At 36.0% G+C, this 14,039-nt stretch overlaps 1 protein-coding gene across 2 annotated transcripts in view; it reads right to left on the reverse strand.

Annotated features, from left to right (window-relative positions):
* ARHGAP5 (Rho GTPase activating protein 5) overlaps positions 1–14,039 on the reverse strand; it is a 55,897-nt gene that overhangs the window by 14,858 nt on the left and 27,000 nt on the right. Inside the window, exons 4-6 of one of the 2 annotated variants that reach the window (XM_055797724.1) lie at positions 12,608–12,755; positions 11,847–11,933; positions 398–467 (exon numbers count right to left, since the gene is read on the reverse strand). In XM_055797724.1, the coding sequence (XP_055653699.1) occupies positions 11,848–11,933; positions 12,608–12,755 (234 nt within the window). In that variant the 3' untranslated portion in view covers positions 398–467; position 11,847. Of the gene's footprint in view, positions 1–389; positions 468–11,846; positions 11,934–12,607; positions 12,756–14,039 lie in introns of those variants that run through there. The other variant, XM_055797716.1, reaches the window with a different exon arrangement.

The following is a 14,039-nucleotide window of genomic DNA, read 5'->3' on the forward strand; positions in this document are numbered from 1 at the left end:
ACAGCTTTCAATAAAACAAGTATCAAGAAGTACTACATTTACCAGAGGGTAAGAGGGGGAAGCGAATGCATTAATGCCTAGGTACTGATAAACTATTAACACAAGGAGCACCTAGGACTCCATTTAAACTCTTAAAAACTAGAATACCACTAGAAAATATTTTTAACAGCACTTAAAGCCAGCTGCAACAAGATTCTATCCCATCTTGTGTTTATACATAGCTTTATTGGTAATAACCAATGGACCATACCAATACAACCTACCAGAGCATTAAGTACTCGGTGCTATGGAAGTCAGTTTGGAAGTGCAACCCTTTTATATTGCACTATGATAAATCCATGGAGAATTCAAGTTCTGTTTTGACTTTAAATAATAAAATCTGCCATTACCTTGATCAAACTGTTTCTGAATGTTGTCTTGATCTGTTTTATTCCCACTAACACGGTACAGGCCTTCCGTACATAATCCTTAGAAGGGGAGGGAAAAAAACAAATTAAAAACCAAGTTTGTATACTATAGAGCAAAACACAGCCAGTCATAATTACTAATACAGAAACCAAAAGTAGGAATACAAATCTTAGATGCCTAAAAATTAACATGTTAACCATTTTACTGATATAGTATTATCAAAACATAAAGTATCAGTTGTTTATTGAGTCCAGTATTCCATTTAATACAAATCACTCTGAAACTACATTGTGGGACAGCAAGAATCTGACTGTAGGCATTTGTGGAATAGTTACCCAAAACTATTCCCTTCCTGATCTCTACTAGACTCTTGTTACTTACATCTTTTTTTATATCATCAAAAATCTTAATTCTGGAGTTTGGTACCCACAGAATTTATGTTTTTAAAAACAGTCTTCACAAATTGGGTGTAACAACTTACTGGCAAGCAATAACACACTGGTAAAATACTCTGCAGAAAAATCTAGCATTTGTAATTGATTCCTGGTTTTTTTAATTTCATGGCGTAACGCACTCCTGCAAGATGCAAGGACTTAATCTTTTAACATACCTTCCCTTTTACCATTTATATTTTATAAGTCTTGCATACATTTCTCCTCATTTCTTTGCTAAGATAAACCATCATGCCATTTACAAGTCTGTCTTTAAGGGTGCAGAGGAAGAGGGAAAAGGAGACAGGTGTTAGGAAGCAGAGGTTCTCCAGGCTTCTCATTATTACTTTGTTCTACTGTGCATTATGGAGCCATCATAATTACAGCAGCCATTCTAAGTAAATATTAAAAAATACACCTTTATTATGTACACACACACACCCCCTGCTCACTCCACTCCAGTGATTATGCTTCCTATCACATTGCTATCTTTTTCGCACACAGCTACTCACTGAATGAAACTGTCCATCCTGCTATTTCACACCATTACCCAAGATCTTGTTCTTTGTTAATTTAGAACCCATTAAGGAGTACAAGCAGTTTATAGTTCCATAATTCTCCAAGTTACTTTTATGGATGCAGAATTACCTATAAGCTAGATCTCCATAACAGTACATGGTTCTATTTACAAATTCCCAAGTTTTAGAGCTTTATGAAATCCCTAGGCTTTTTACCATCACAGCCTAGTGACTGAACACATTTTAGATTATCAGATCAATACATAACTTCGCTGTCACACCACAGTCACCGAGTGTGCCTTTTAAGCTACCAAGAAACACTAGGAATCCTGTTACAATGCCCAAAGTACAAAAAGCACTTAAATGCTTCATACTGCTGGGAAATTTATATCAATTAATTTTATATCAACTCTTCTAACTTAATGCCACAAGAATTCACATGTCTCTCTACTGGCTGTACCAAGTCTATGTGAAGTAAGCTTTTCTTCAACTAACTTTTATACCTACCATTTATCTTTCCAAATCCATAGTCAAAGAGTTTTCTCTGGTAAATACACTCCTAAACAGTTCTTTCAAGAAACTGAGACTCATTCACTGACATCCTCAAAAAGCACCAGAGGGTATAATTGGTGGCACAGGGCAAAAAGTGGTTTCAGTGATTCAATGGTTTCCACAGCTGGAAGGGATTTCAAACCTGTCTTCAAAAGAATGCCCTGGATATGCTACATACTATCACAGATGTAAACACTTTGCATTCCTCTTTCAGAAGTTGTAAATAAAGAAATATAAGAAAATCACTAGTAGATAAGAGCAAGCTAAGATCAAGATTCTCTTTGTTTAGCATGGGAGAATTCTCAGTTGGAGACCCTACAGCCCCAGGGTATTCTGTGTTCTATCGAACTACTATTCAATTTGTTTTTGCACAAAAGGAATTGAATGTGCTGCAACAACATTTTCTGAGAAGTCTGATCCAGTCACTGTTTAGTAGGAATGTTTAATCCTTGAACACTTGAACTGGGCTGCTCTGAAGACAGAGATGCTCTATTGCAATATTTGGGCTTCCCCTCCCCATTTCATCATGTAGTAGACACATATTTACTCAGACCAGTACAGCCCCAAGCAACACAGAAAGACTGCTTACAGTATTTCAGAAAATTTTCAGATTAAACAAGGAGATGCCTACTGAGAGTAAAAATAATTATTCTTGCTTGTATATTTTAAAAAGTAACACTTCATAAAACAGTTGGTCAACAGTCATTAAAGTGTTTCTCTAAGGCACACAAGGACACAAGTTTAATCTGTTCATGGGCATACACACAGCTAGAAGTCTGAAAGTGTAATTTTTAAGTAATGCTTCAATTGTTTGTTTTTTATTACACTTCATGAAGATGTGATTGGATAAGACATACAAGTTCCCTAGTTTTAGCTTTTAAATTTCTTGTGTATCTATAATATATGTTCATATATTGAGAAACAGAGAGAAGGTAACATTTATTTTTTAAAATTTATCCACTTCCTTCATCTGCAAGCCCATTGATTTTTTCAGAATTCTTATCTATGTTCTTATCCTGCTTCCCTTCTGGTCCAGCTGTAATTTTCACAATAACCTTACTAGACAGAATGGCTGTTGTAATACTATATATCAGAATAATCTAATTTATTTGCTTCTCTGACCTGCAAGCTTTATACACCTTTAGGTTTAAAGAATTAGATCCTCCTTATTTCACATCACAATAGCCTACATTTGCTTCAAGACAGAGCTCATCTTTGTGTGGACTAATCCTTTCTCGAAGTAGCTTGTATTGCCTCATAAATTCTCTTCTTGTGCCTTCTTTTGTGCTGCCGGTTGTGATTAGTGTTCCATCCCATCTAACTGGAACTTCACACAGGGTTCAAAGCATTTCAAGGAAAACAAGCAAAGTGGATCTGCACCTACAGACATACTTAGGTTTGTAGGACAATTCCATTCTTAGGCACCAACACATTTCACAACTCTTGGTTCCTCCACAGAACATACTAACTTCAACACATGGGCAGATCAAAGCCTACCTGGTACAATAGCCAGTTTCCACACCAGTAAGCAGTATGTGCTTGAGAAGACAAGTAGGAAGAGCAGGAGGGAGACAATTTTCCTGTGGGATATACTCTCAGCTTCCTGCAAATGGTGGCTTACACAGATTTTTGCATAAGGTGTTGTAATAGCCACTTGTGGATTCATCTTCCACCGATTCATCCAAATCCCTTTAAGTCATTTACTTGTGATCTTTACAACTACCCACAGCAAATGTAGTTTTGTAATTCAGGAATGCACATCATGAAAGCACACTAGGTTTATGCTCAGTAGCTGAAGTTTTCATAAAATCTTTTTTTCTTTATTAACAAGAAGCAGTAACTTCTCTGCTCTTTCCCAGCAATATTTATAAAAATCTATGTAATTTCCTTTCCTCAGAAATTCTCCAAGTTAATCATTTCAGTCTCTTTTTTATCCAAGAGTTACTATTATTGTCATATGAAGTATCTTTTCCCAATCTTTTCTACTCTAAGACAGACTGACCCAAATTGTAACCAATTCAAACTGCCTGCATACCCTGGAATTACATAACAGCATGATTTCCCACTCATAATTCTTCTAACTCTTTTTTGCTTACTTGATAGCAAGTACTAAGAGTTTAAATTTTTCAGACAACTGTCTATAATGGTTTTAAAGCTTTTTCCTGAGTGACGACAGCTATATTCATATTTAGTCTGTTAAAAAAAAAGTCACACAGCATCTGCCAACTTGACATCCATAGCCAGGTTCCGCTACCATTGCTCTGTCTCCATTTCTGAATATGTGCCACCTAATCACAGCAAGTCTCTCTCTCTCCCCAGCTTAAATCCTTCCTCTACAGCAACCATTTGAACTTTTCAGGAATCATTCATCACCACAATAGCTGAAGCTATCATTCCCACACCTACTTTTGTAAATTTTGGGATCTATACAATTCTAGAATTTTATTTCACAGATTGACCTGGTGTACGGCTTCCCAACCCCTGTGCTACCCAGACTGCACAAGACTAAAGGAACTACCACCCTACTGATCTAGAATGGTAACTTCTATGAATGTAATTACAGAGCAAAGAATCTAAACTCTTGTCAATTAAGAGTCTAGCAACTAAACTGACTTACATAAAATACATTTAAAATTCTACATACAAGGTGTTATCTGTGCCTATCAACACTGGCCTTTAAATATCCATGACGTTCAATTCACACACTGAAAACCAGAACCAAAAATAAGTGTCTTACTGCTTCTTATAAAAATATAACTTAAAGAATAATGATAAGTTTGATAAAAAGTAAGCAGTGTAAGAAAATAAGGAGTACTTTTTAAAGACTCAAAGAACAGGCAGCTGTCAGCCAATGCTGAATTAACATTTCTATCATATACGTTAACCAATTATTAAACAAGCTCTCAATCATTTTATGAAGCATCGCTCAATCACATATTTCACGGCCTGTTCATTTCGAAAAAAGAATAAAAGACTTCAATTAATAGGACATGCCAAACACACCTAGAAAAAGGTAGGCACATTCTTTACTTCATTAAATATGGGTGACATCTGAAGATACTCTAATTTTCCAGGCATACTGGCTGTTTGGTCACTTTGGGCCTGGAAAAAGCTAGGGGAGTAAGAGGAGCAGCGTAAGCACTGTCAGTACTCTGCAAAAGATATTGATATCTTGGTCCTGTCTGCACTGTTTAGGAATTCTTTATGTAATTCCCATGATGTTCCCTTTGAAGCGATACCTTAATTAGCAATACAGCTCAAGTGCACAACGTGTTTATGAGTATTTCAAAACATATTTGTTTTCAGTGATTCTCACACACTAATGAATTAATGCATGTGCTCCTCCTCCACCCGTCTGGTAGTCAGTCTTCCATTAGGAGAAACAACTGATGCCTGTTTCCCCCTCCTCTCAAGTTTGGACAGGGTTTCCTCCCTGGTGATTAATTCCCAAGTTGCAAAACACAAAGTGGTATATAGCTTCTTAACTGCTGAAATGTATTCTATTTTAATATTGAAGCAATCACAGAAGGGATCCTCAGGAAGTCATCTATCAAACTTTCTGCTCAAACACGGGTCATCACTGAATTCAGACTAGGTTGCTTTCCGAAATCTGATCTTGAGTATCTCCAAGGACACAGTGCCCACAACCTCTTTGAGCAACCTGAACCAGTGCTTAAATATCCTCAGGACAAGAGTCTTTCCTTTCTTTCTAGTTGGAACCTCATATTTTAATGATCATTGTCTCTGCTCCTCCTGCCATGGACTTCAGTACTTTAGCCTTGGCTGCAACTTTAAGTCATTTTTGGGTATCTCTTCAGCCTTTCCCTCTCCAAGCTGAACAAACCCACTTGTTTGGTGGCTAGACCCAACCAAAGTTGTCAACACCTTTCTCACAGTATCTCAGATGAGGTCTAACAAGTGCAGAGTAAAAACAAATAATCACTTCTGTTGCTGTAGTGCCTACCCATCTGTTGGGACAGTCCAATATGGACAGCATCATTAGCAGGATGCACAATTGACTCATGCTTAGCCTATTCTGCACCCCAACCCCAGATCTTTTTCAGCAGCATTGCTATCCTGCCATTCAAGTCCTCAACATGTACCACTGCAGAAGTTTAGTCCTTGCAATTCTAGTTGCAGGACCCTCCATTTGTCCCTGTTGAATTCCATCAGGTTCCTGTTGTCCCATTCCTCCAGCTTGTCTACACTCCCCTGAATGGAAGCCCTGGCCTTGAATATATTAACTACACCACTAGGATCACTCACACACTTCATGAGGGTACAAAATGTACTGTAGGGCTATTTAACTCTATTGTTACTCCATCCAGAATCGATAGTAACAACCACGGCCTATGCATTTTTTTTGCTAAACATGTACTTTCATGGGCAGTTGGGTCAACTTAATTGAACATTATAACTGAAAAAGATGGTCTAACTCCCTGCCTCATCAATCACTCTTTCTATCCTTCCCTTGCTCCTAGCTACATAGCCCTGCTCCATGCCTTGCACTTGTTTTGACATGGATTTGACCCTTAACTTACCAGCTGTAATGCTACACAGCAGGACCTTGTCCGTTTTTGCTGATGTAGCTTTCCAAGACAGTGAACTCCACCGATTCAGAGATGTCTGACAAGCACCCAAAATTAAAAGCAACAGAAGCATACAGCAGGAAAGGATCGTACTGGCTATTACACTGTTTCTTATGAAACTACCCTCAGAATGCTGGATCTCATACATAAGGCTAAGGAGGATGGCCACTCTTGTCCTATTCTATTTTCTGTGTCCAACAGAACAGCGCCTTAAAAGCTTCTAGCTCTCCCAAGCCCTTTGAATAAAAGGGGAGATAATTAATCTTGAATTTCTGGATTTTGCAGCCACTATTAATACTTTTCAATGATTTACCAGCCTTTTGACCTCAGCAGGTGCTGCTGACTCATCTTCTTTGCCTATTTCTACCCAATCCTCATTCTCTAAAGACAAACTTCGCATTATCTATACTTTCAAAGTCATATTCCAGCCTCATGGCAGATTCAATGTAAAGACCTGGGTATAACTTAGGTGAGAGGGAAATTCACAGAAGGCAGTATTCTTTTACTTGCATTACCTCCAAAGTTGTTAATTTAACAGCATTACAAAGTGGCATCAATATCAAAAGCAGTGATTACTGCACACATAGCAAGTACAAAACTTTTAATTTCACCTATAGCTCCCTACCAAGACCATGTGAGACATTAAATGAGATATGGCTCAAATTCATTCATCCTTCTTTATTCCATTCCTTGTCTGACATAAATTGAGTAACTAAATTATTAAAATTCATATTCTAATAAGCTTATCTTCCCTAAATTGTTTCATGTAGAATTAGCACTGTATTAATGCTATCAGTTTTCTATGAAGTACAGAATCTAAAATTTCTAATCTTGTCAATGAAGCACAGGAATGTCAGTATTCTACAAAGATTTAAAAAAAATATTTGAAAACCCAGAGGAAAATCACATTAAAATACTGCTATTATTATTACAGTTGCAAATAGTCAAGAGCTAAATTCATTACATTGCAAAATTGTACTAGTATTCATATTAATTTGATGCCTCCTTCCTCAGTAAACAGAATGTAATTTATACCAAACTTTTCAACAATGAAAAAAATCAAATCCAAAACCAATTTAAAAAAAGATACTGAAATATTAGAAGACCCTCATAAGCTAATACTATCGGTGAGCATGAGTAATTTTTTCCCACATTATTATAAGTTTGGGAAAGTTAAAAATAATCAACAACAGTATGTGTTGAATAGCACACAAACAGTACTTGAAATTAAATTGGTGTCATGTAAAACAGCATAAAAATTTTATTGTTCACAAAACACTCGAGCTACAAACTTGCCATAAACATGTGAGCTTTTCCACTTAAAATTAGACATTCAATATATATTTCCACATGGTATTGCAACAGAAAATTCAAATCATACCAGCATTTTGAAGGTAAACATTAAATTAGCCTTCAGAAATCTGCATTGCATTCTCTCAAAATTATCAGAAAATCCTACTTACTCTCTACATAATTCTTAGAGAAACACAGAATCCACGCTATTAATACAGTTAAACAGCTTAGCTTCAACAATTATCTGAATTCTGCCTACATTTAGAAAAAATGAGCTGTACTAAAAAAAAAGTAATGGTCTACATTGGATAGATTTTTTTTTTTTTAAATTAGTTCATTTTTTTTCTAGCACATCTCACATCACCATTATTCTGCACAAAAAACGCGACTTCAGTTTTAAGAAAATTATACTTTAGTTTCCCTGCTAAATACATTTCCATAAACCTAGTTTGTAGAAAACCAATACACTTTGTAAGTTCATTGCAAGTGACATAACACAATGACCTTCAGTCCATCAGGAGAAAGCAACAAAATACACCAGAACAACCGTATCATCAAATTCTTCTTTTGGAAACCCATAACTGAAAGTTAACTACCAACGTCAAAAAGTCACTTTAACTAGCTGCCCTCAGGAGCAAGTTACACATTGATTTCCAAAGAATGTGACAGAGCATACAAACACCAGCAGCTTATAGCTTACGCTATGTCACTAATGATAGGTAAGTGTTTATATAGTCTGTAGAAGGTTACAGATAAGATTGCAATATCTTTACCAGAAAACACATTTTCCTGAAAACATTATACATCTATACCAAGCCATTTAGTGAAAAACTTGGTAATTCACCATTATCAACTTACTTACCTGAAAGGTAAAAATTGTTTTGATCATCTTGTTAAATGAACCAACAAGAGCTCTGACAACCAGCCAAAAAATTACTCATCCTGCTATAATTACAATGAATTAAAAAATGAAAGGCTTCAATAGAGAAAAGGTTTTCATATAATCACGGAGAATGCATAAATACTCAAGCAAGCTTTTTTACAGTATTTATCCAACCTTTCCTCACTCCTTATCCAGAAGTGACAGTGTTATTAAATTTAAGATAACCTTACATGGTATTTTACAAAGTGTTTTTTAATCAATAGGTTCTAACAAGACAAAGTACTATGTAGTATTACTGCTTTCTACTACCAGTACCAGCAGCGAGTACACAGGGCAGCTGAAACGGAGGTTCTGATACATACTTGCTGCTTATTAGGTTTAGATCTGTTCACGTATTAACCACTTCACTCCCTCATTTTCTACTTCCAATACTATCAAGAAGATTCCAAAAGGGATTCAAGCACTAGGTTATCTTTCAAAACCAGAAATTAGTTGACTCCATAAAGCTAAACCAGTTCAGAATAAAACTTCTTGTCAGAAAATAGCAAACTAAACAGAAACACACAAAAAAACCCCTACATCTGTAGGCCCTGACTTAGGATCCCTTATCTCTACCAGATCTCCCTTTAACCTGACAGCATCTGTATAGCTCCTTCAAAATAAAAAAATCTGTTGATTTATAAAAAGCTAGAGCTATTCAGCTCCTGGATTTACTTAATTTTTTCCATATTGTTCCTTTTCTACTGATGCAGATGATTTTTTTTTTTATGAGGATATTCCAGAAGAGTATGGTAAAACAAAAATCTGATGGTATTTTCTGCATGCACTCAATTCTTTAAGGTTTACGGTGGAGCACAAATCTTCAACAACACCTTCTGATATCATCTTCTCATCTAAGCATCCAAAACAAAGCAGAGAAAACTTTTTTCACACTGCGTACTTTCTAGCCTCAGTCACAATTTAGGTGAGTGGGTACGACACACTGTTTTGTATAATTTCATGAGGCAGAGATAGAGAACATGAAAATTAGCTCTTCAATTTGAGGTTAATCATATCGTCGCAAAAACATGTGCAATTCAGCCACAATACAAATTGTATGTGGTAATACAAAGGGAAGGAGCTGCACTTCACAGAAGTACCTTAAAAGGAAAAGCTGAACAAATACATCATCTGTAAGAGAAATATACTGATTAGCCTCATTCAGGAAGAGTTGCGAAAGACTGCACTTCTTGAATAAAAAGGCAATGACAATAAACACCGGCATTCAGTTCGATTAGTACTGGTACTAGGCTGACTTGCTAAAAGACAGCTGAAGTACTGGGATGATTCCCCAGGGCCAAGCAGCTTTGTCAAAGGGGAACGGTACCATTCTGGATTCCCACCTGAAGCCAACAGACCCCAACTTGCCTTCTGCAGACTGATCATCTCCAAAACCGTATTTGTGGCATTTTCTCTCAGACAGGCTCACATCACTGACTTTGAGACTATCTCAGCACAGGATTTGAAGACAATGCAAGTGAACAACCTCCTCAAAGGCAACAAATATGTTCCATCAGAACAATGCTTGAAACTCAAATACCTACAGAATATTAACCCAACATAAAAATAATAAACACCAAAAATAAAATTCCCACAGCCAAGTATAAAGTTGAAAAGAACAACCAAAGCTACTTACACAGAATTCAGCGTAGGAGGAAAAAAAAAAATCTAATACAGATAAAAAGTAGAGGTTTTCTTCCATCTTTGCTAAGTGCTTAACAGAAACAGCAGGACAACTATGGTCTTCACAGCCACAAAAAAGGCATACAGATGGCACAATGGTTGTCCAGCTTACATGTATGTCCAGAATTAAAGTTCTCCAGCTTTCAGTAGCTGCACAGCAGCATCCCAGGATGAACTAACAAATACTCAACCAAATAAAGGTAATGCAGTACCTCCCAAGTCACCACTTTTGAGGAGCCACTCACATCTTGAAAACATCAGAAGCTTAACTAAACATCTAATTCCTCAAAGACAGGTGATTAGAGGAGAATAAAGTGTTAAATCTTCTGGATGTTTGCACTATTTGACTATTATAAGGAAAAAAAGATGACAAATCATACTCCCACAATACTAGTTCTCTCTCGCCCCACAAGTTGGTGAAAATCCTTTTGGAGAAATACTACACTTCCTTTCAAAAGCCTACCACAAAGTCAGATAACAGACACCATTACTTATAAGCAAATACAATTTTCTTTAGATCTAGATTTATAATTTTGTTGTTTGAAAGCATTCTTATAAAGTTAAGCATGCTCAAATATAAGATACTACCTTCCAGATCCTACAAACTTCAAAATTCACTTGGTCTTCATTACTGGTGTATGTTTATTTTATATAGCTATACATAGTAGCTGCATGTAGCCACTTTTAAAGAAAACAAATTCAGACAGTGACTCACCCATAAATTTATGTTGATTTGTTTTAATTGGGTTTTTTTTGCTACATACAATAGCGAACAAAATATAAAACTGTGTATACCACCCTATTACTCCTTGCCCTTCTTTCTCCTTCCCTTTTTTTTTTTTCCTGGATGAGGTGGGGAAAGCAAAAGCAAGAGGGAAGAAAACACAGCTATTACCTTCAGGCAAGGAATCAATAGCAGGTAAAGTTTAAAGACAGATTTATACTAACATATCTAACTCCCAAAAGATCAGTGCCTAAGATTTCACCTAATTCTTTTCATTGCATTAATGCAGTATTTAAGTCTTCAAAAACAGTCATTAGGCGTACCACCTGCAGTAATTCTTCCAGAAACACTACTCTCACAGATAGCAGTAAATGTGAATTTTAGTTTAAGAAAGAATATCTATCAGTTTTATTCCTGCTAAAACTGCTACTGTCATCGTATAGCCAAAATTGTATTACAGAACTAAGGAAATGTTGAGAAAAGGTGCAGTTTTACCCCACGCTAAACAATATTGAACTGCAGACACCCATCAAAAGATGGTCCTGCTCACGTTTCAGCTTCAGTCAGTCAGTTTCATACTCTCATTTGCTTCAAATACAGCAATACAGCATTCAGGCAACCTCATAGCAAGCAAGATCTACACACTAACAGAAAACCGATGCTCACCATCTTTAAAAACAAAAAAAGAAAAAAAAACCCAAACCCAACCACAGGTCAGTCCCAAACCTCAACACAATTCCCCACTCCTAAATGTAGTCTTCTGTTGGACCAGCAAGATCATCCTATTCGCCTCATGGTCACACAGTAAATAGGCTGAAAGCAGTGACAAACGCACAACCAGGGAGCCAGGAAAAAAAAAAAAAAAAAAGAGAGAGAGAAAACCATACTGTGAAATTTCATCCCAGTGCACACACATATATGTTAATATTTTACATTCAACTGGAAATCTGCAAGTTAAACTGATTATCATTTTCCATGTAGAATTACACAGTATTTAGAAAAACAAATGTTTCCATTTCTGTATAAGTTAAAAGTACAAAAATTACATTTATCGGTAAAATAAAGAAAGCAAGCTAATTAAGCCATACGAAGTGCCCATTTTCTGCAGTTGGAAAAAGTGGATTTCAGAAGTTTTTAATATTTGAATTAAAACAGAGTGCTACAGTGAGACATATAAGACTGAAATGTCATCAGGTTAAAAGTCATTTGGCATTAGAAAAAAATACAAGTTTTTTAAATTACATGAAAAAATTGTTAAATTCAAATGTTTGTCAGAAAGAAATTAAATATTTGTGTAAATAAAGACAAAAGACCATCACATATTAAGCATACAATTTAGAGAGCATATTCTACTTTCAAAATGTGCTTCTCCCATAATTATTTATTTCCAGGATAAAATTCTAAAAATATTTTAAAACAGAAAATGAAAGGCTTTACTCAGTATGCAAAGTGGGAAAGTCTTTCCTCCAACAGTTCTCCTATCTTACCTGTATCTTCAATGAATTGCACACATTTTTCAACAAACAGAGGTATCGGTTTCTCAGGTGTAACCAGATCCTGTAGGGGCATCCCAAAGTAATTACTTTCCCAGTTTCTACGGATTGGAGGATTGAATGTCTTAGTTTTCTTTTTCGGCTACAACAAAACAGAGTTATTTAAGTAATATTTTAACTAATTCATATTGTAACCATTCAGTAAAAACAAAGAGATTATACAGCTATCAGACATTAAAAATTCCTCTAAGGCAGACTGAAAAAAAATAAATGTACTTTTAAAATAGCATACATTAGAGACAAAGCACTCAAATAACTTCTAATAAATTTGGTCATTTTTGTATCACATTAGGAACTGGATCACCCAATGCATCAGTAATTGAAACACCGTAGGAATAAAAATAAACACACTACTTGTTGTTTAGAGTTCTATGACAAGTCTGCATACAAACTTTCAGCACCACTCACAGAAGAGTCTCTATGAATCCCACCAGAACCACACCTCCACAGAAATCTTTAGGACAGGACTGAGTGTCATATCAAAACAAAACAAAAAAGGGTTTTCTGTATGCATCTCATTAAAGACACTAAATAACCTTTATAGTGTAACTATGCTAGAATAGAAACATGATGATGCAGAGCATATAGTAATCAATCTTAGAGTTGCAGGCACTCCTATAAAGCATGATTGCTTTGTTACAGGCACAAGATCTTGAGCCAAAAGGAAGTCCGCACCCAATTGAATCTAGTAAGACAATGAGTTTCACGTGGAATTTTCTTGCTTGGAGAGGGACTTTTATCAGTTCAACTGATAAACCACCCTTGAACAATTACAAGAACTGCAATATACTGCATTGGATACCATGTTTCATCTCTTGACTGTTAATGAAAATATTCAGAGATAGCCATATTCAATGGTCAATCAATTGGCTGTATATTGGCAACTGAATATGGAAACTGAATGAACATCACCATTAAAATCATAGAACCATCTAGGCTGGAACAGACCTTTAAGATCAAGTCCAACCATTAACCCAGGACTGCCAAGTCCACCACTAAACCGTGTCCCTGAGCACTGCAGCTACATGTTTTTTGAACACTTTGAACATGTGATTCCGCCACATCCCTGGGCGGCCTGTTCCAATGCCTGACCACCCTTTCAGCATTTTACCTACAGTTTATATACAGTAGAGAAGTTAGTTAAAAGAAGTTACATTTTCATATAAAAGCTCTTCAGTCAACATCCAATAGTATAAAAGAAAAACAAAAAGCACAACAGCCAAATTACAATTTAAGGTTTTGAGAATGTTAAAATGTATAATAAGACTACACCTCAATTAAGACAAAATGTCTTGTTTCTGCACTTTACATCTAGAAGAGTCTTGAATTTCAATCACTTTGTGTAAAAAAAAAAAAAGTTAACAGT

Source organism: Falco peregrinus, chromosome 1, assembly GCF_023634155.1.
Source record: "Falco peregrinus isolate bFalPer1 chromosome 1, bFalPer1.pri, whole genome shotgun sequence".
Classification (NCBI taxonomy): Eukaryota; Metazoa; Chordata; class Aves; order Falconiformes; family Falconidae; genus Falco; species Falco peregrinus.